Genomic DNA, 23,331 nt, shown 5'->3' with positions numbered 1-23,331 from the left:
CAGCCCATGCAGTCCACTTACAGTCCACGTAACTCCACTACTTCCTCCTTCATACCCGGAAGGAGGAAGTAGTGGCATTGCGTGGACCGTGAGTGGAACACATCAACTATAGGTAGCGGCATAGGTTAGTTAACCCCTCCCCCCAATTCAGAGCTAACATCACTACTCCTGTGTCTTCATCTATAAGAATATATTCCACTTCCTGCCCAGATAGGAAGTGGAGAAATGTTTCCAAAAGGGTCATCACTGCTAACAAACCAAATGCATTTTTTGTACAGTAAGGAAGCTTCAAAAACGTTTTATTGCTGTTCCTCATTTCCTGTCTCTGATACTACCAGTTTTCAAACTGCCAGTATGACCATCAAGAACAAGGGCCTTCAAACTTTTTAGACCAAGGGCTAGTCCGCCGTTCTTGAGACTATTTAGGAGGGGGGATGGGGGGGGGGGGTGTCTGAAACTAGCAAAATGCAGAAACAAGGTGGACCAGCACCCAATGGAGAGATGACGTGTGCTAAGCAGAGTGATCCTCCGGGGTCAAAAGATTCCAGTGAAGCAGTCCACAGCACCATAGGCCTGATTCACAAAGCGGTGCTAACAGTTAGCACGCTGGTGAAAAGCCCTTTATCACGCCTAAACTCAGTTTAGGCATGATAAGTTTAGGTGTGATAAGTTTAGGTGTGATAAGTTTAGGCATGATAAGTTTAGGTGTGATAAGTTTAGGCATGATAAGTTTAAGCACCAACTGCGTTAGCACCGCAGTGCACAGCTGATCAAAAGTTTTGCGCTAGCAAAGTCTGGTGCACTTTGCATAGAGTTTAATGGCGCTGCTTTGCGTGCAGGACTTTGCACGCTATCTACACTTATGTAAACTTAGTATGCCAAGACTTATCACACCTAAACTAACTTTTCACCAGCCTGGTGCAATGGTTATCACGCCTAAAGTCTCTAACTGGGTTAGCACCGCTTTGTGAATCGAGCCCCATGTCTGTATTAAAGGGAATGTCCAAGCAAAATAAAAAAATGAGTTTCACTTACCTAAGGGCTTCTACCAGCCCCATGCAGCCATCCTGTGCCCTCCTAGTCACTCACTGCTGCTCCAGTCCCCCGCTGGCAGCTTGCCGACCTCGGAGGTCGGCGGGACGCATTGCGTACATTTTTATGCATTTTCGCTAGTGCAGGAACATTAACACATACATTTTTTACGCATTACTGGTTTAATGCGTAAAATTTTACGCATTGAACCAATAACGCGTAAAAATCTATGTGTTAATGTTCCTGCACTAGCGGGAATGCGTAAAAATGTACGCAATGCGTCCCGCCGACCTCCGAGGTCGGCAAGCTGCCAGCGGGGGATTGGAGCAGCAGTGAGTGACTACGAGGGCACAGGATGGCTGCATGGGGCTGGTAGAAGCCCCAGGTAAGTGAAACTCATTTTTTTATTTTGCTTGGACATTCCCTTTAAAGCTCTTTTAATGTTGTCAAGATGAAAAGATAATCAGCGACAGACGCTATTTCGGGCAGACTTGTCCCTTCTCTTGGCTCTCTCCAAGAGCCTATACAGCTTGAGAAAGGACAAGTCAGTCTGTCCGAAACAGCGCCTGTCACTGATTATGGCTATCTTTTTATCTTGACATCATTAAAAGAGCTTTAATACAGATGTGGTGCTGCAGACTGCTTCATTGGAAACAAGCAAAATGCAAACATAACTATGGCTGATTGACCCTAGGTACACCACACTTAATATATTAAGTACAGTAAAACATGTCCCACACGCACCATATAATATGTGCAATCATGACCCCTACTGCATGCCGCTCGGAAAGATAACACAGGACCAGGACTGGACATAGCAGGTACTTCCAAACATTAAAAAGTTCTTGGATAACCTCTGTGTGACTACGCCAGTCTTTCCTTACCCAGAAGAGGGGTGGAAGGGATTTATCATGCGTTTACTACTTCTGATCTTTGCATGGACAGTTGTCTTTCTGGCTGTTGCTGACACCATTTACAGCCAATCCTTGCCTTACCTTGAAGCTCTGGCTTCTTCCCAGAAAGGATCTGATAGTAAATATGGTAACTTCTCTCCCCGGGCTGCTGGAAAATCACTCTTGATTTTTCCAGGAGGTCTAAAAAAAGAATATAAAAATATACATCACACAAATGCACTGTAATGTCCACAAGGTGTCTCCAACCGCCCCCACCTCCAGCTATGGTGACGTGAGGAATAGATGAAGTGCATAGAGCATGGTGCTGCCTCCTGTGTCCTGCCTGGATTAGATGAGACTCTGCTATGTGTACACTCTGCATTTGTAAGCTAAAAGAGAAGGGGAATAATGGGGACCCCAACAATGGACACCTAATGATGTTGTGTGACTGTGGGTAGGGTGGGGTGGGGCCTGGCAGCCAGCCCGGGAGCCCAGAGAGGTGATTTTGCTGGGGATGGGGGGGGGGGGGGGGGGAAGCTGCGGGGTGCACAACGTGCTAGAGAGCCCCCCCCCCCCCAAGTTACTTTTGCCCCTGGGCTCCATTGTAGCTAGAATCGGCCCTGACTACAGTCATGTGAATAAGTGGGAACTTTTTTTAACATAAGTGGACAGTTCAATATCTCATCTTCATTCAGACACTACATAAAGGTGATGTATTTATTAAGAATGTATTTTGTATTTTATGATAGCGAGCTGCCCAGACCCTAATGCAGCAAAGCACCTCCAAACATAACAATTCCATTGCCATCCTGTCCAGCTGGTATCAGGTTCTGATAAATGCTGTCTGTGTTTTCAGCCAAACATCATTTCTACTTCTGTGACCAATGAGCTTCATCTGTCTGGAGCACACAGTTCCAATAGTGTAGGCCTTTGTCTCAGTTCATGAGCAAACGGTGGCATTGCTCTGATGTTTTTTCTAAACACCAAAGCTTTCTTACTGTCACTCCTCACTTAGTATTTTGTATGCATCTTCTTTCTATCTGGTTTACTCAATGAGATGCTTATAAGTGTGGATTGATGTAAATTTGATGTAAATATATGCAGTTTGGCAATGGACTAGTTGAGAAGCTGGCAGCACTCCTGCCTTGCAGCACCGGGTTCCTGGTTAAAATCCTAAACAGCAGGGAGTTTGTATGTTCTCTCCGTGTCTGTGTGGGTTTCCTCTGGGCTCTCCTGTTTCCTCCCTTATCCCAAAAACATACACACAATTAATTACCCACCCCCCCTCCTAAATATACATAAAAATATATGTTTTAACAACCCTATTTGGTGCACCATTTAAAAAACACAATGGACTACAAAAAGAGAATGGTGTGTGACATTTGTTGTATTATGTCACCTTTCTCTATCAATACAGCTGAAATGAAGATGAGAAATCTGTGTGCTGTAATATGACTCAGTATCAACAGAACTAGCTAAACTGCAGTACAGTAAAGCATCCACAAGATGTCACTGTAAAATGTAAAGTGCTGCAATGATCTTTATAGCATTGTGATTTCCTGTATTCACTCTGTGTTCCTCTCTGTTTTAAGCCCACTCTACACCATTCAATTCCAGGCGCGATCTATTGAATTTGTTTGGATCGAATTCGATTAAATCCGACATGTCCGATCGGGATTCAATCGATTTGCATTGAAAACTAGCCAAAATCGATCACACGATCCATCAAATCCCGATTGGACATGTCGGATTTAATCAATCTAATCTAATTCGATCCAATTGAACTTGATCGATCGCGCCTGGAATTGAATGGTGTAGAGAGGGCTTTAAGCAGGCATCATTTCCTGATGCTAGTGTATGATTTATCTCTGCATGTATTTCTTCAGTAAACAGTTCTGAATTGTTATACTGGGTGCCTGTCTGTATGTACGGAACACTCTGCTCCATCAGACTTAGAAGCCGCCATTTTGTCTCTCTGTGTAACTTCTGCAGATACTTACATATGTCAATGTCTGCAGATGCCAGTTTTCCGGTAGGCCCAAAATGGATTCGAATAAACTTCCCCTTTGATAGAAAAAAAACAAAAAAAACATAAAAACACCGATCATCAGCTAAACGGCAGAAAAGAAAATATCTTATTGCGATAAAAAAAACAGGTTAAAAATACATATATAAAACTTACAAAACGGGAGGAATTATCATTTCTCAGAGTCTTGGCATTGCCAAAAGCCTCCATCGCTGGGTTAGCTTCGATAATTTGGTCTTCCAGCGTGCCCTGAAAATATAATTTTATGTCTGAATATTTAAGTCTAAGTTCAGGCAAATACAAAATCAAAAATATGAATTATAATCTGCTGTTATCAACATTCTTGGTCATGTTCTCATGATTTTTAAAGTCCTGTATATTAAGCTCATTAAGATTTCTTCGAGGGTTTAGCTGTCCAAAACTTGTTATCTCCATATAACAGAATGGACTGCTCAACAAAGGGCCAAGCAACTTGTCTGTACATCAGTCAGGTAAAAATACCTCTCCCAGTTGAAGAGATCCCAGCAGATTTTTTTCTGCAGTTTGTCCTGGTTTCTAATAGCTTTAGGAGTTGCTATTTTTCTCCCTACCCTTTGTTTGCTCTTATTTATCCAGGGGAAGGTGTAAATGTAATCAAGTGCAACTTCTCTAAACTGTCTGAAGAACAGTGTCCTATCTTCCCACCCTCCCTGCTGATAAAAGCTTTTGTTTGCTCATTGCTACTGCTAATTACAGCAGCCCTTATCTGCCTGCTTTTTCTACAGATTGCAGGCTGTGAAGTAGAGCAATAAAAGCCTCTAACAAACATTTAAATGTAAAAAGAGATGGCAGAATGGAATTTTTTAGGAACGAGACACATTGTTATCATGCATTTTTAATGTGCTATTGAGATGCCCTGGGGACTAAAAATGCTGCTCGGTTCACTTTAACCTACCAATATGAGTATGGGTAGTGGGAGCAAATTGGACACCCTATCAGCCAATAGATTTGTAAGGCAGTCATACACCCATCGATTTTCTAAAGGAAGATTTGCTGGAATCCGCTGGAAAGCTATAGCTCTACGTGGCGCATGCATTTTTTAAATCTGTCATTAGATCAAACTGATCACGATTCTTGATGAATTTCACTACACTCCTCCTCCTGGGCAGTGATAGTTGGGTCAGGGATGGGGGTTACTGAGGCAGACATAGAGAATGCATTGCTGACGACCCTGCAGGAAGAAGGCACACCAGTGCAGAGCACATGTACACAACAGACCCTGCAACGGATGCCTCCGCAGGGGGGCCCCGTGGGGGAAAAGTTTGAGAGACTGACAAGCAACTAAGGGCATGGAGAGAAAATGTATTCTACTCTCCTACCATTGTTATGTTGACTGCATGTGTCCACCACACAGATAAGGAATCATACACACTTTGGAATTTGTACACTGTCCCTGCTCCCTAGGGTTCGTAAAAAAACATCTGTCTCACACTGCAGCAGTTCTGATGACTTCATGCACAACATTACAAACAAAGGAGGCACAGTTGGAAAAAAAAGTTGTAGACCTTCCCTCAGAAGAGATTCCTAGATTCTTATCACACACAGGCTAGTGACCTGACCTTATGGTGTCTGAATACTGGACACAGTGGAATGGGAAAGATTGATGTCTGACTGTCGCTGCCTCATTGAGAGCTTGTTGTCTCATACTGAGTCCGAGATCCCCTAATAACAGTATCAATCAGTGACATTCTGAATGTTTTGCCAAAGTTACAGTGAAAATCTTCTGTTCAGCATGTCACTGTTGTTCCTCCATATAGCATGTGCTCTCATGTAGTAAAATAATATGGCTATGTGTGTGTATGTATGTACTGGAAACAGAGCTGCAACGAGGGACTTGTCAGCTGCAAGGGGCTGGAGGAAGCCCCGGGTAAGTAGATCTGGGGGTAGCATAGATTGCCTGACATATCCTTTAAGTCTAAGTGTTTTTCTCTGCATGGGGAAAACACATTGGTCCTTTTTCTGTGCAGAAAGCGAGGGGGTGAGGGGCCCCTTCCAAAGTTTCGCAGGAGGGCCCAGTGATGTCTAGTTACGCCCCTGCATGTACAGACTACCGTTACCTGAGAAGTGTTTCACAGTAATGAACAGCCAGGAGATCATGACACATTGTTTAAAGTAAACCAGAGATCATTAAACACAAAGAATCGATACTTACCCGGAGCTTCCAAAAGCCCCATACACACGTGAGAGTCTCTCGCCGTTCAGCGGCAATCAGCCCCAGGTAATTGCTACAGTCATGTTGGTCTGGGTCTTCTGCGCATGTGCGGGAGGTCCACACATGCTCAGAAGACCCAGACTGGACCCGACTGAGACAGTCACCTGGACTGATTGCGGGGCGGTTGAGGGACTCACTTGTGTTGATGGGGCTGGGTAAGTATCGACTCTTTGTATTTAATGATCTCTGCTCCACTTAAAATTCAGTGTCTATTATACTATGAAATATAAAATTAAAGGACAACTGTACAGAATAAAAAAAAGTTAGATAGTTAAGAGGAGGAAACGCTCTGGATCCTTTAGAGGCTTCCTGATCCTCTCTGGGTCCCCTTGTTTCACCGCCAGGCCCCAGGGTTCCACTGTCCAATTTTGATGTCGAAGAGGCCTTTGGGTCGCCTCAGAAGGCCACGGAAATCCCGGATCTCAAAGTACTTATAAAGACTATTGGCTCCTTACTACGCATGAGCAAGACCCAAGTGCTTCCGAGGAGACCTGAAGATGCAGCTGGTGGGAGATTTGAACGGGGGCTCAGCGGTAGAACAAGGGAAAGCAGGGAGGTGCTAAGGAAACCGGAACATTCCCTCCTCTTAGGAGAGTATCTTATTTTTTTTTCATTGGTTACAGTTGTCCATTAGAGTGGAACTGAACACTTGCACAGGACAGAAGGAAAACCTAGAGAGATGCACCCTGTATGTATTTAGAAAGTTTAGTCTAATTCCCCTTCATCTGTGACTAACCACAACTGTAATTCGAACTTTCAGGTGTATCAGCTGCCTTCCATGGCAGAGATCTAATTGGTAAACACAGGATGTTAACAATATGTCTGCTTCCATGAAAGCAGGAAGTAGACACACTGCAGATTTATTGCAGGATTTGTATCAGCTGTAACAAAGAAATGCTTTTCTTTAAAGGTGATTATGTTTTTGCTTTTCTTTTAGGGCAGAGAGGAAGTTCTGAGTTCAGGTCTGCTTTAAATGGCTTCTGAAATAAGAACACAAACTGTATATCTCACTTACCCCAGTTTTGGTGGCCGGAGCTTGCTGAAATAGAAAGAAAGCAGAAATAATGAGCCATCATACAACACTACATGACACAACACCAAACCACACAAAGCTGTCACGTAACAGGTACTCAGGAGCCGCCAACGTAGCTCATAGCATTTCACAGAAAGCTGCCACAAGGATGGAGTCAAGAAGGATCAAAAATCATTTAATATTGGAAAGAAGCAAAAGAAAAAAGAAAATAAAAAAAAATACACCCATGAAGAAGTTAAAGAGGGAAACAAGAAAGAGCAAAGCCAAAAAAACAGCATCAATGGCACAAAAAATGGAAGTTCACAGCAATTGAATTAAAATTTGCTAAAATATGAATGGAGATCTGTTAAATCTGGATGATCTGAGAATAAAGCGGAAGGTCATGAGAAGAAAGAATAAACAAAGCGAAGTATACAGAGTAAAAGAGAAGCAATTAAAGGGAGAATATTTTAGTAGCAACAGAGGAAAGGAAGGGACTGGTATCTTGATGGAAGTTTGAAGTAACTTTGTTTTAAAGGACACTCGAACTGAGAGCGATATGGAGGCTGCCATATTTATTTCCTTTTAAACAATACAAGTTGCCTGATTACCCTGCTGTTCTTTCATCTTTTCAACGGTCATATTTTCTATGCAGCTGTCACTTACAGTAGGTATATACCTACTGCTGAAATCTGACAGCTCTAAACCTATTACCAACAGGTTTTGGACTTGTCCCTCTTCTTATGGGGAAGATCGGCCACCATCTTTTGGCCTCTTTTCCACTGAGCAGTTGACTTCTGCATGCTGTTGCCTGGAAACTGCTCACTGCTGCCTGGCAACCGCTTGCTGAGCACATAGTTCAACAGCCTGTGGAGAAGAGGCCTTAGGGCTCTTTTCCATGAGCAGTGGATAGGCAGTGAGTAGACTGTCGAACTCTCACAACTGCTTGCTACTGCCTGGCAACTGCTCGCTGCTGCTGCTGTCTGCTAACTGCTCACTGACTGTGCAGTTCAGCCGCCTGTGGAAAAGGGCCCTAACAGGTTGTTGAAATTAATTTCCTGACTTTTCTCACAGGCTCGGTTAAGGCATAGTTTGTTAAATAGTCACTTGTCAAAACATTATGTAAAATTACTTAGGAATAACAAAAGGTGTGTGTGTGTGTGTGTGTGTGTGTGTGTGTGTGTGTGTGTGTGTGTGTGTGTGTGTGTGTGTGTGTGTGTGTGTGTGCGTGCGTGCGTGCGTGCGTGCGTGCGTGCGTGCGTGCGTGCGTGCGTGCGCGCGCGCGTGCGTGTTATATATCAACTAGATTTTGTAAAATGGAATGGAAAATACCTGCTGCAGCAGCTCACAGGTTCATGTCTTTACCTCAGCAACCATTAGCTGCCTGCTCACCTCTAGTGAGTCTCAGTCTCAGTTTTTGCAAATTAGGTTACTTTTTAACAAATACATAGATATTATATATTTTAATCTTATAGACATATTTTATATCGTTTACATATATTATAATTTTATTATATTGATCGTTTCACTGTTCTGACGTGTCTGGCTAACAATAGACAGATTAGGGCTGCTGGCTCGAGCGCAGTAATAACAGCGCAAGAGATTTGGGTGCAGCTTGCACCACCATAGACCGTAATAGGAATTACAGCTATAGCGGTGAGTAACTTTGGCGCCATCAAAAGACGGAGCTTAAGTTACTTTTAAAACAATGTAATTCAGCAGCCAGCGATAGCTGGAAGCCGAATTTCATCATTTCCCACCATCCATGTTGACCTGGAAGGGGAATAGTAATTAACGCCTCCGGGGCTTGTTCAGGAGCAGGGTAAGCCGTCTATCTGCTGTATCCTGCACCCAAATCTCCCAGTGGCAGAATCATAGGTACGCTCCTGACTACAGCCCAATACACAGATCCAATTTTAATTGGCCAATCTTACCACCTCCATGTAGTATGGGGGCTTACCTATATAATCTGCTCATGGTATTCATAATCTGTTGGCCCTCATACAACATAGAGGTGGTAAAATTGGCCAATCAAAATTGTATGTGTGTACCAGGCTTAATTCTCTTATCAGCAACCTGAGGACGGCTTCACTCTTCACTGCTACTAGAGGGGAGATACAGTAACATCACAGGAACCGGTAATTTAGTGATGCAGAGAAAGTAAAGGGGAAAGAAGGCATGTAAGAAGTAAAAAGCAAAGGACAATAATACTAGGGGTACAAAAAATGAAAAGATAAAATCGGGAAAAAGTCACGGCAAGGGCAGCGCTGCCAAAAGCTCAATCTTACGCTCTTCTTCCCGATCCCTTCACCAAGGGCTGCCACAATGGCAAAGTACTGAATTACACGTTTCGTGTTAACAGTTTTGCCTGCACCGGATTCTCCACTTTGGGTGACAGAAAGATGGCAGATCATAAATGGAGGAACAGTAATTCAATGTCATTAAGCTGTACTGGTGATAATTATAACTGTATAGTGGTCTGAAAGTCAGCATTTCTACTTTGCTCTAAAAGATTCCTCACAGCTTTAAAGCTACTATTCCTGAAACATTTTTTAGCAGAACATCACTGAAATGGTTTGTCCTGCAATTCAGATTCAAATCCGCATCCAACCTGGAGATAACAGTATCTTTGTTTACATTCCAATGTTGATACATGTGTGTGTAAAGGTACATACACACGTCGGATTTTTCCAAACGACCGGTTGTTTGGACGTCTGAACGACCAGTAGTTTGGACGTCAAATAGGGCATGTGTACAAACAATCGTTCAGCTGATAAGACTGGATTTGACCGATCAGCCAAGCGGATCCGTCAACACCAGTGTTATCAGCTGAATGCCCAATTTGACGTCCAGACTACCGGTCGTTCAGACGTTCAAATGACCGGTTGTTTTGAAAAATCCGACCTGTGTACAAACCTTAACAAGTAAGAAACACTTTCTGAGAAGCTGTCTCTGCTTCAAGCACACAGAGTTCAGAACAACTCATTATAAGATTTTAATATATAATAAGACGCAGTTGGAATAAAATGCAATGGCAGTTTTCAGGGGAAATTAAAACTACACTTTGGAAACTTGTAGAAAAGAGAGACACGAGAGCCCACTTTAGTGTAGTATGTACTGGAACGTGGAAAAATGGAAGAGTACAAAAGTGTTATACTCACAAACACGAGTTACCTCCAAGGCAACCACTGTATAGGCAGGTGAGGAGTTTCACCTGTCCTCACTCAGGATTAAGAAGTCACTCTCCATCGATAGTAAAAAGGGGGGAACCCCCTTCACCAAGGATGGATGAAAAAATGCGAGATGAACAGAGGTGCCAGAAGAGTAAAAGCAAGCCTTAAAATTGTTAAAAAGTGCTTGGAAGGCAGTGGCGGACTTACCTTTTATAAGCAGACACTAGAAACTGTCAATAATTAAACAAACGATTTATTGGCATACTCCACGTTAAGTTGCAACGCGTTTCGCAGGCATAACCCTGCTTCCTCAGGCAATAAAACACCTGACGTTTACTGAACCTTGAACTGTTGTATTCTCCCCCATTTTTATTGCCTGAGGAAGCAGGGTTATGCCTGCAAAACGCATTGCAACTTATCGTGGAGTATGCCAATAAATCGTTTGTTTAATTAGTGTCTGCTTATAGGAGGTAAGTTCACCACTGCCTTCCAAGCACTTAACTATTTTAAGGATTGCTTTTACTCTTCTGGCGCCTCTGTTCATCTCGCACTTTGGAAACTTGTGATTTGTAGACAGACAATATTACTTGTGCTCAAAAGCAAATATGATAACTGTATGAATAATAAAAAGTAGAAAAACACATTTTTATTGCATGTTATGTCAGAGTTTCAGACCACTTTAAAGAAGAAAAAAATTCTGATGCTCAGATCGCTTAAAGCAAACCTGAAGCATGTAAAAAAAAAAATAGTAAGATATTCACTTATGAAGAGAGAAGACTTGGATCCCATGGAGCTTACCCGGTCCTTGCTATGTCCCCGCATTCCACTGCTGTCCCCCGTTCAGGACTCCTCGGGAGGTCTCACAAGCACTCGCATCCCTGCGTGCTTCCTAAGTCGGGTGAATCCATATTGCACATGTGCAAGCCTGGACTTGTCTCTGCACTGTAGAGATCTGCTCATCTTCAGAAGTTATTGGGGATGCAATTATTTTGAAGCCTTCCGAGGCGCCCCAAAGAGGCGTTTAGCCTGTAAGTCTAATAACTTCAACGTGCGGACAGTGGTGGAATGGGGACACAGAGGGGACCGGGAAGGCTCTATTAGATTCAGAGCCTTCCCTCTCCATGGGTGAGAATCTAACTAATTTTGTTTTCATGGTTGCTTTAAAGGGAATCTGAAGTTATGGTATAATGATGAATTGTATGTACAGTACAGCTAAGATATACAGCATTAGCAGCACAGATACTGTTTCCAGTATAGGAAGAGTTAAGAAACTTCAACTGTTATCTATGCAAAAAGGCTTATCTGAGCTCCACAACCAAAAAAAAAAGTTGTGGACAGCACTGTCTTTTGAAGCTTTTATCTCAAATTTCTCTCATTGTTTCTTGTTTGTTTATAGTTTTCCTGCAGAGGAAAGTTGAAAAGGTCATTAGTTCTGCTCTGTGAAATCATTTAAAATTCTGAATGTAGTGTGTAAACTGCAAATATTAGAGAATGATGCAATGTTATATAAAAAGAAAAAAGCTATATAACTGAAAATAAAAATAATGAGACTTTTCTTTGCTGCTAATGTTCTATTGATTATCCGTACTACACATACAGTTAATGGTATCATACGTTTTTTATCGCTTCAGAGTCCCTTTAATCTATAATGGTGATAATTATAATTGTGCACACTGGATAATACTCTTGAGACGGCTACACAATGGACATAAATACATTCAAGTTAGAAGAAACAGCTTAAGCTTTAGAGGGAGTATGCACACTGCCATATTTATTTCCTTGTAAACAATGCTAATTGCCTGGTAGCCCTGTTTATCTTCTGGCTAATCCAGTAAAACTTGAATCAGCTGATTCCGAGTACCTGATCTGCTGCATGCTTGTTCAGGGTCTATGGCTAAAAGTATTAGAGTCACTGGATCAGGAGGATAGCCAGGCAACTGGTATTGTTTAAAAGGAAATACATATGGCAGCCTCCATATCACTTTCACCTCAGGTCCCCTTTAAGGAATTGGATTACAACCTTTATATTTTAAATCCCCAGTGTACTCGCTTGTGGATCTTTCATGTGTAGGTAAATTTGAATAATGGTTTATGCTATTACTAACACAAGCTTCATATTTAATGCACCTGAGAAATTCCTTTTGGAAATATTCAGATTTTTCTAATTTTTCAATCAAAAATTTGGTTGTAATTCTTGAATTGGAAAGGAAGAAAAATGGTGTGTGGCCACCTTTAGTATAGTATAATTTGTTTATATGAGGGATTTAATATTGTACGGGCATTCCTGTAGGTGTATAATGCTGGGTGTGTATGAAGCGGTAACTCCTTGATACAAAGCTCCCCTTGAGTGTAGAGTGAAGTGTAGAGTTACAGGCCTGACAATGCTGATAACACCCTAATGTACTCTATCTGCACTGACCAATTGTTCTCAAGTGATTTCATGGCTATGAATAGCCCGCCCGGCATTATGGCCCCAGATAACAAAGGCAATGGACAATGATAGCGGCAGGAGGAGAAGGGTCTGGCATTTTAATACCAGATCTCTGCTTACCTAATTAGGTCATGGTGGGGCTCTGGACGTCACCGATGCTTGCTATGCTTCCTAATTTAGCTTTTGTCGCCTTGTAAATATATATAAGCGAATGTCTATTGTCTACAATAAGGAATGTTTGTGTCATCGCCTGATTACGGATAAGCAAGATTATAGCTGAACTCCTGGCAGCAATCCAAGTACATGGACCCATAGCTAAATCCATCTATATCTCAGCATTACCATGTCAAATTCTTCTATCAGGTACATTAAAACTCAATTTGATATTCAGGTCATGTGTTCTTTGGCAGCTATTTCTTAAATAAAAAGATTTAGCCCGGTGGGTGGGTTCTTCCACAGAGCACACCCAGTGGGTGGGGCAAACACTCATCTTTCTGTTCTACAGCTACTTTTGTCAGGTCAGATATGAGTTTCTCACACAGAGAGTACAGGAATGAGAACAAATGATAAGATTAGGTTTAATTGGACTAGATCTACAGAAAACATACATAAAATTGGTGCATGGTATACTGCTTTGACGGATGATCTACACACGTGATGTTTAATCGATAAAGTTACAATATACAAATCTAGTCTGAGTTAAGCTACATTCAGATGTTGCTCACCCAAAATGATAATTTGCGATCATTTTAGGTGACAATTATGAATGATCGTGGTGCAGGCATACTTCTTGGCTTTCAGCTGTGCAGACTCTTCTGTTTAAGAGGAAGCGGATAATTAGGAAAAGGAACTTCAGTCTACCTCAGCCAAAAATTAGCCGCTTTCTAGATGATTGAAGGGGATGAAAACAATGATGGAGAATACTGGATTCCTAAACTGTAAAAATGTGAGGAGTCAGACATTTAAACAGAAGTCACCAAGAAGACCTCTGATTATCCACTGCTCATTACATGGAAGCAGAAAATATTATTTCAATGTTGCCTCAAAATGCTCTATATAAAAAAGAAGATTATTTGTGTGTACAGTGTTTCTCAAACCTGTCCTCGTGACTCCCCAGCGGTGCATGGTTTGCAGGCAGTCTCATTGTCTCACTTATGCACAGGTGGGGTAATTAGTGTCTCAGCTAGGTGGATTATATGAAGCTGAGACACTAATTAGCCCACCTGTGCATAGGTGAGGTTGCCTGCAAACCATGCACCATTGAGGAGTCACAAAGACAGGTTTGAGAATCACTGGCATATGACATGAGCGCTGCACTGTTTCCCTTTAGAAAGCACCATAGAAAAGAGGCCCTGTTCAGAGACATGCTGATAATATATCACACTGACATCCAGTTATTATGCAAAAACAATAATTTTATTAACTTATCCAAAACATCAAGAATTAAAAACAGTTAAAAACCACCTTCTTAAACCGACTGGTTTAACTGTTTTTAATTCTTGATGTTTTGGATAAGTCCTTAATAAAATTATTGTTTTTGCATAATAACTGGATGTCAGTGTGATATATTATCAGCATGTCTCTGAACAGGGCCTCTTTTCTATGGTGCTTTCTATTGTTTGTTTAGCCTAAAGGTGGCCATACACTGGTCGATTTGCCATCAGATTCGACCAACAGATAGATCCCTCTCTGATCGAATCTGATCAGAGAGGGATCGTATGGCCACCATTACTGCAAACAGATTGTGAATCGATTTCGGCCTGAAACCGATCACAATCTGTGGAGCTGCCGCTGCTGCCGCCCCCCCATCCCCCCCGCATACATTACCTGTCCCGGCCGGCGCGAGTCCCCTGGTCCCCACTGTCTTTCCAGCGCGGAAAGAAGACAGCGGGAACCAGGGGACTCGTGCCGGCCGGCCTGTATTGCGTCGGTCGTCAGGCATTCGAACGCCTCTGTCGACGCACTCCCGACCCGCCGGCGATCAAGAAAAATCTTCCGCACGGACGCATCGACGGGAATGATCGATTTCGGACGGAAATTGATCGTTCTGTCAGCGGTGTGCGCAGCGATTTCACAGCCAATTTGATCACTGTGATCGAATTGGCCGTATATTGGCGGGAAAATCGTTAGGTTTATGGGCCCCTTTAGAGAGATGCATTATCATGTGCAAATATAAAGCTCTATTGGTTATGGCACTGTTTCCCTTTATCGGACCCCCATAAAGGGTCACAGGCCAATATACAAGCTTTGGCCAACAGCCAAAGAATGGTTTTAGGCAGATGAGTAAGGAAACTATTCAGGTAGCCATGATAATGATGATGGTCATTTATAAAGGAGATGGCAGTGTAGTGCTGTGCCTTTCAGAGTGTTCACTTCAAATACACAATCATGAGCAGAGAGGTTTATCTAATATATAATATATATATATATATATATATATATATATATATATATATATATATATATATATATTTTTTTTTTTTTTTTACCTAACTGGATGTCTGAAGGGAGTTGAGTAAAGCCTCGTACACACACTAAATTAACCCTTTAGCAGCCAATGGGCTTGATTCACAAAGTGGTGCTAAGTGTTAGCACGCCTGTGAAAACCCCCTTTGCACGTCTAAACGAGCTTTTCGCGCGCAAAACTTTATGCGCACACTGCACAGAGCGCTCTGCGCGAAGTGCCCATTAAAGCCTATGGGACTTAGCGCGCATAGGACTTTGCGCGCACAAAGTTAGCGCGCGATCTGATTGAGAAATCCGGTACTAACCTACTTAGCACCCTGGTTAGCACGTCTAAAGACTTTAGACGTGCTAAGTAGGTTAGCACCACTTTGTGAATCAAGCCCCATGTATTTAAAGGCTTGCAAGTGCTCCAGGCCAATTTATTTTAGCACATATTGTATTTCTTATTTGTGACATTTGTTTGCTACTAATTAGTACAGCTGTAATGTGTCTTAATGACCACTTGCCACTAGGGGGCAGTGTGAGACAATAACATAGGACTTCTGCTCTCGGTTTCTGTAGCCTCTGCTAGCAGAGAGACATCAAAGCATTCCTAAGAATTTACAGCATAAGGAGTTCTGACATTTGAGGTTGAAAGCAATGCAGTTATCTCAAACAATAGAGTTCTAATAAAGCTGCTAATGGGTTAAAGATGGCCGAGTTGGTTGGTAACAACCACCTTTGCCGATAATACGGCCACGTACAGCAGCCCTCGACTCCCTACTACCGCGTGGCCAGCACCAACTCGTGACGTCACATCTGCGCCGCTACGCCAGCCCTCCTTCCCCATGCATTGTAACAGAGCGCGTCGTTAACCCTTCAGTCTAAAGCGTCGTGGCCAGGCGGCAGTCATAAATCCAGGGCTGCTGTACTCGGGCCGGATTATCAGCAGAGGTGGTAGTTATCAGCCATCTTTAATCTAGTGTTTGTACAAGGCTTTACTCGACTCACATCAAAAATCCAGTTTGGTAAAAAATCTATATATTTTTAAATGAACCTCTTTGCTCATGACTGTGTATTTGAGACGCTGAACGCCACAATACTACATGTCCTTTGTAAATGACCATCATCATCATGGCTACCCGAAGGTTTTTATTATTTATCTGAAAACAACAAACAAACAAAAACATTCTTTGGATGTTGGCCAAAGTAGTGGTCTTTTAAAGTGGACCCTCGTACAGGAGAGAAGGAAAAAAAACAGAGAGAGATCTGCCTGTCTAATTTTCCATTATCTGCAGTTAATGAGCCAGTGTAATTTGAGCTCTTAAGGCGCTTACACACACCTGATTCCTTCAAACGATGGGTCGTCAGACCCACCTGCGGGACGGCCGTTCTGACGACAGTATCCTCGTGTACAGTCTGGCGGCAGGCTGATAAGGGTGGTTTTGACCGATCCGCCGAGCGGATCAGTCAAAACCAACCTTATCAATCTGCCGACAGATTGTACACACGAGGATACTGAGTTCTGAGTTCAGGTCTGCTTTAAAGTGTAACTGTCGGGCATAAAATCAAAAATCAATTCTTTATTTTTATCTAGTAAACAAGTAATAAGGATGCTGACCATGCAGTCCAAAAGTTAAAATTACAATTACTTTTCTTGCTGATAAATGATCGTTCCCCAGTTTACCTGACTCTTATTTGGTACATTGCCGCACAAAGGAAGTTGCAGGGCATGCTGGGTTGTCTTTTTTTGCTTCTCTATTTCCCCTCAGACTAATGCAGCCTAAATGGCTGAAGCCTCTTTCACTCCTGTTTTCCCCTCCCACACCTCTGTTCCTCTCTGATTGGCCAATATTTCTCATGCTGAGACAATGCACTTTCTATTGCAGAGCTGGGTGGTAGTGCCTGAAGACTGGGAGGAGGGCGGACAATGCATACACAGTCAGGCAGAGGAGAGTAAGGAAGAAATTACACCAGGATTGGCTTCAAGATAGACACAGTTAAAATGGAGAATCCTAAGAAGGATTTTCTCTTTTTTTACTATAGAAAAAAAATCACTGAAATCAAACCGTGGACAGTGCAATACATATGTTATGTAAGTAGAGCAAGTATTTATCCACCTGTATATGTGGCTTTTTTTCTGAGATAGTATGGCTGACAGCACCTTAGTGGCATCTGGCAGATTTACCCAGAACTGGGAAAAGCATCTGCTTCAGAAAGGCTTCTATCCAGCACTGGGAATACTGTCTGAGCACCATCTAGTCAGCAGAAGTGTATTTCCAGAGGGCAAAGGGACGGCTAACAGCAGTACAATCATGATCCCTCTTCCTTACTCTGAAAGCAGAATCCTCCTGAATGTTATGCCACACCCCTATCATGACTATCTTCTCTATCTAATGACTATTGGCATATTTTATGAAAGAATTTCATGACGAACATTGATGAAAATACAGGTAGTCCCCGGTCAAGGAACGAGATAGGGACTGTAGGTTCGTTCTTGACCTGAATCTGTTCTTAAGTCGGAGCACTGTGCCATCTCTGTCCCCTGTACCTCCTCTGTGCTCCCCCCTGTGCCTCCAGTGTCCCCCTCTGTGTCACCTCTGTCCTCTGTACATGTTTATACAAGTTTAAAAGCCATTTGTTCTTTGAATTTTTTAAAATCGATTTTCACAAAAACTACAAGTGCAATTTGACTGGTTTTTTTTTATGGTTTGTTCACATGGAAAAACAGAATTCATGCCGTTCGTATCGGCGGGTTGTTCGTAAGTCGGGCGTTTGTAAGTCGGGGACTACCTGTACACAGAATGATTGTAGGTGCACACTCACAATGTAGCCATCATACATGTCATTTTTCCTGCACACCACGTGCGTTCGTCCGTTACAAACTGCACAGTGAGGCACAACAGCTAATGATTTTGGAGGATATATCAGAAGCAGTGTGTGGTAAAAAAAACTGCAATGTCATGTGTCCCCCCCCCCCCCCCCCCCCCGCATGACGAAGTGGCATTAAATGTGGCCGAGCCCATTCATTAACATGGGCTGTCAGATTTACTGCGAGTTTGCATGCAGGGAAAATGCACACAATTCCTGCAAGTGTGATCCCTCCCTTAGTATAAAGCTTTTAGTTCATAATATGTACTATATAAGAATCATTTTGCAGTTAAAAAGTACTTACGTGATCAGCATTGACTGATTTTCACGATCTAAAAGAGGGGGGAAAAAAGTTAGAGCAAAGTAACTGGTTTTAACACAGGAAAAGTGTTTTTACGTTTCTCATCATTTATAATACATTTCAGTGGTGTACTGATTAGTACAGCTAAGTACACATAGTAGATTTCTGTCACCAGTTCACATGGACGTCTGAGGTAGTCTGGCGTTTTGTTGCGTTCAAACGCTTTTCACTGAGCACTGAGTGACCTCAATGATCTAATTGTTTACTTAAGTCATTAGAAAGCTTTTAAAGGACACCCAAGGTGAAAATAAACTAATGAAGTAAATTATTGTATCTATCTTCCTTCTCCTAAAAATGACTTTTAAAGTTATTCCACAGTTTTATTTTATGTTTAAATCTACTTTTTAAGTTTTAACTGTTTTATCTTAATGGCACCTTCATTGAAGTATGCCAGAGCTAAAAGCTGTGAACTATTGATCCTTTTTATCTCTTTCCTGCTCTCAGGAGCCATTTTCTGCTAGGAAAGTGTTTTGTAGTTGGAAATTCTTATCAGTGAGGGTCACACTGTAGTCACTTCCTGTCTGAGTCAAGACTGAGTCAGCCACTTACAGACCTGATATTTAACTCTTTCTGGCAGAGAAAGAAAAAAGGAACCCAGCCTAGTGATTTGTGTGCTAGGCACTGTACATGCCCATGTCTATCGCATCATGTCACCTCGGGTATCCTTTAAAAGTGTATGTGAAAGCTTTAGCATTGTGAAGCATTTGGCGATTGAAATGTCAGCGCATACCTCCAGGACGCCTTCAAAATAGGACAACAGCGTCGGTCAGTGTTTTCTATTGGCATTTGATGAATGCTGCCAACTTCAGAAGCTGCATGCGGCTTCTGGAGGAACTCAATTGACTGCAACGTTTATGTAAATGCCGATCAATGCATGCAAATGTGATCAAATAGATGCTCCCATTAATACCAGTTGGAGCTACTTTAAACAATGTGATTAAACGTCAATAAGAAACACTGAGAGCAGCCCGTGCGAACCAGCCCTAAATAATCACTCCTAACAGTTTTAGGTAAAAATGTGTAGGCGCCAGCCTCTGGACGTAGAGCCCTGAGGGCGCACCTGTGCCCGCCTTCCCCTGGCCAAGCAGAGTAATCACAAGTGGAATGTGATGCAGGCAGCAGTTACTCAACGTCTCTGTCTTGTATCTCTTCAGCCCCATTGCAGCATCTTCTCTCTATAACTCCCTCCAGCGGCGCCACTGAAGGAAGACATAGAGAGGGGACACTGTGAGCCGGCTGAAGACAGCTACCAGCACCGAGAGGTGAGTGTTCTTGTACGTAATGCAGAGAGTCAGCAGAGTGCTATACCTCACCTGCTTCTGGCGGCGGGAATTTACTCCTCACTCCACTTCTGCGTAGAAGCGCCACACAGCCAGTGGTGTTGCTAAGGAGCTCTGGGCCCCAGCGCAAGTTTTACTTTGACCCCCCCCCCCTTCCCTCCCCCCACCAAGCACTCTATAGATAATTGATGTGGTGCACCAAAATCTGCAAAGGACAACCAGTGTCGGAGGTGCAAGTAGGGGATGGGGAACAGTTTGTTAATGCTTACTACAATTCAAAGCATCTATACTAGTTATTATGACCAGCACAGGACCAATGAAGTGCTAATACTGCAGTTGAGGAAGAGCCCCTCTGGCGCAAGGGATGCATTGTGGTCACAACCTCTGCACTCCCTATCGCTAAGCCACTGCATACAGCCATTCACCATGCTCCCACCCTGATGCTCTGCATTAAATGCAGAATCCCAGGGTAAAGCCCAAGTTAAACTTGGCAGAGGCTGAGAATCTAGTATGTGGACGGCAGCCCATGTTACCCCTCCATGCAATGGTGACTTATCTCCCTGGTGGATCGGATTGGCTGATTGCTAGCCAAGGGTGTTGTACTCCACACTTATGCTGCCCACTCTGTGACGCTCCTTGTGTGCTGCTAAGTTGGCCCTCCTCCCCCCAGCATAGCAGCAGAACATGTCACTAGCCTAGAGGCCCCGCACTGTCATCACAACTTGTGATTCACAAGGATAGAGCGCCAATTCCTGCCAGGGGTAAGTCCTCGTATGTGTGGCTGCAGCAGCGATCCTGTTCCAGATCCTGAAATATCTATATCGTTTTAGCAAGGGGCATAACTAAAACCTACCGAGCTCCCCAGCAAAGATTTGCCAGCAGGGCTCACAGCCCCCCTTTGTCACAGGCCCAGGGACCCACTCTTGTCAGCAAATGCAAAGTTTATTGCAGAGCGGCACCTGCTACTGCTGGCGGGACAGGTCTTCTTTGCACTTCTCTTTAGCACAGCTCCACGCAGCCCAGCCAATCAACATGTACTTCCTGTCATGTGATAGGCATCTGGGTGATTAGCTGCCAAAGGGCGCGCCGGCTATTAAGAAAAGGAGTAATGCTGGGAATATATGATGAGATTTTTCAGCAGATTTACTGTCCGATCGATTCTCTTATTGATTTCCATTCACTTCTATTAGAAATCGATCAGAAAAATGATCGAAAAATAAGATCGGACCAGTTGTAAATTATCTATCGAACCATCTATCTGCCAAAATATCTCTTGGTGTATTCCCAGCATAAGGAAGACCTGTCCTACCGCCAGAAGCAGGTAATGTATAATGATCGGCTACTGACACTCAGCATTTAACTCTGCATCTGATGACAGGAGAGGGACCCCATAGCCCCTGACCCCCCCGCCCCACCATGACAACGCAGGGGTTGTGGGAGGTGCTGTTATGCCACCGGCTTTAGCTATTTGCATAAGTGAAACCTGCATATGACCCTGTCGACAACGCAATCTGTCGCCAGGTCATAGGAGTCATATAATTGAAGTTTTTTGCAGGAGCATCGCACCACACGGCAAAAAACAAAAACAAAAAAACAAGTTAAAGCCCAATCTACACGATATGATTCTTTGTGCGATTTGATTATGATTCTATTTACGATCCGATTAAATCCGACATGTCCTATCGGGATTCGATTCAATTCGATTTGCCATTGTAAAACATTGCCAAATCGAATTGAATCCCGATCGGACATGTCGGATTTAATCGAATCGAAAATAGAATCGTAATCAAATCGCACAAAGAATCGTATTGTGTAGATGGGGCTTTAGGGCTGGTTCACACTACAAGTGCTTTTCTAAGTGCGTTGTGATTTTCAAAGCTCTTGCTAAATGTTATCCTATGAGCGCGTTCTCACTGGAGTGATGTGATTTTTTATATCCCCCCTATAGCATTGCATTAGCAAGAGCTTTTCAAAATGACTAGCGCTTAAAAATGCTTTTGTAGTGTGTATAAGCCCTAAAACCAGCCTCAAACTACATGATAATGTTCAATGATTAAGATAACATTTTTGTATCAATGTCCGATACAGTATATATTTTTAACCTCCTTGCCGGTTATCCCGAGCTGAGCTCGGGGTAACCTGTGCAGGAGGATTGCTCAGGCCCCGCTGGGCCGATTTTTCACAATTTTTTTTATTACACGCAGCTAGCACTTTGCTAGCTGCGTGCATAAGTCGATCGCCGCCGCTCACCGCCGATTCGCCGCTACCCGTCACCCCCCCCCCCCCCAGACCCCTTGCGCAGCCTGGCCAATCAGTGCCAGGCAGCGCTGAGGGGTGGATCGGGATTCCCTCTTACGTCCCAACGTCCATGACATCGGTGACGTCATCCTGCCCCGTCGCCCTGCAGGAAATCCCGTTCTCAATGGGATTTCCTGCTTGCGCAGATTGCCGGCGGCGATCAAAGTAGATAGGGGGATGCCGCTTGTCAGCGGCTATCATGTAGCTAGCGCTAGGCTCGCTACATGATTTAAAAAAAAAAAAAAAAAAGTGCTGCGCTGCCCCCTTGCCGCAGTAATTGGAACGGCAAGGGGGTTAAAATAAAGCGTAATTACATAGGTAAAGATTTTAATCGGTGGGGAGGGATCAGAGATGGGGGTATCCCTTATTTTCTTATGGGGCTGGGGGGTTTCAAAATGTTCAGTAATTCCTTGGTTAATAACCATTTCCCAAAATACAAAACAGCTGGTCAAATCTCAGATCACTGTATTGTGGACACCTACTTCGCACCATGTCATTGTAGGCATTATCGGCGATGGCGTAGATGTGGGGTGGAGCCTCTGAGCGCCTCTTGCCTCTGTAAGCCGCTACCACAGTGGACGTGTACACGGGAAGCCATTTGTACGGGTTCACAGTGACACAGAACAAGCCGGAGTACGTCTGAGAAGAAGAAAAAAAAAGACAGACATGAATTAAGGAACAGCTGGGCTCATAAACTATAAAGCGCCCACAGATCGCTTCCAAGAACTTCAATGCGTCTGCTTCACGGTGCATTTTAGAGAAATATTTATCATGTTAGGACATCATCAGTCACACCAACGGGATGAAACAAGCTTGCTTTCTTTACACATTTCTATATAAAGCTGTGGGAGCGACTCCCCAGCTGTGGGGATGGTGAAAAAAAAATACACTACTGAACATAAGCCGCCGTGCTTTCTAGGTACCTTAAGGCAGGATTCCGGTTAAAAGACCACTATCGCCAAAAAATAGTAAAAAAGAAAAAAAAATGCATTGTATGCATGTGTATAAAATGTACACTTCTATCAGAGCAAAATGCACTATCAATTACTTTTTTTCCCATGTCGCTGTTACTTACCATAGTCTCTGTTACTTAAAAAAATAATCTCACAGTTCTGACAGGTTTTGGACTGGACCATATACTCATGGGGGATTCTCCGGGATTTTTTTATTTTCAAAAGCACTCTGTGACGGCTTATGTGCAGCGCTACGCTGCACATAAGCCGTCACAAAGTGCTTTTGAAAATAAATGCCAGCCTCA

At 43.2% G+C, this 23,331-nt stretch overlaps 1 protein-coding gene across 3 annotated transcripts in view; it reads right to left on the bottom strand.

Annotated features, from left to right (window-relative positions):
* MYH7B (myosin heavy chain 7B) overlaps positions 1 to 23,331 on the bottom strand; it is a 138,672-nt gene that overhangs the window by 56,569 nt on the left and 58,772 nt on the right. For all 3 annotated transcript variants that reach the window (XR_011025240.1, XM_068263031.1, XM_068263030.1), the window contains exons 5-11: positions 22,556 to 22,712; positions 18,439 to 18,466; positions 9,503 to 9,599; positions 7,218 to 7,241; positions 4,108 to 4,200; positions 3,926 to 3,989; positions 2,028 to 2,126 (exon numbers count right to left, since the gene is read on the bottom strand). Coding sequence is in view for 2 of the 3 variants with exons in the window: in XM_068263031.1 (XP_068119132.1) it covers positions 2,028 to 2,126; positions 3,926 to 3,989; positions 4,108 to 4,200; positions 7,218 to 7,241; positions 9,503 to 9,599; positions 18,439 to 18,466; positions 22,556 to 22,712 (562 nt within the window). In the remaining variant the exon portion in view is untranslated. The remainder of the gene's footprint in view (positions 1 to 2,027; positions 2,127 to 3,925; positions 3,990 to 4,107; positions 4,201 to 7,217; positions 7,242 to 9,502; positions 9,600 to 18,438; positions 18,467 to 22,555; positions 22,713 to 23,331) is intronic.

Source organism: Hyperolius riggenbachi, chromosome 12 (assembly GCF_040937935.1).
Source record: "Hyperolius riggenbachi isolate aHypRig1 chromosome 12, aHypRig1.pri, whole genome shotgun sequence".
NCBI classification, from domain to species: domain Eukaryota; kingdom Metazoa; phylum Chordata; class Amphibia; order Anura; family Hyperoliidae; genus Hyperolius; species Hyperolius riggenbachi.
This window is presented reverse-complemented; position numbering and strand designations above follow the sequence as displayed.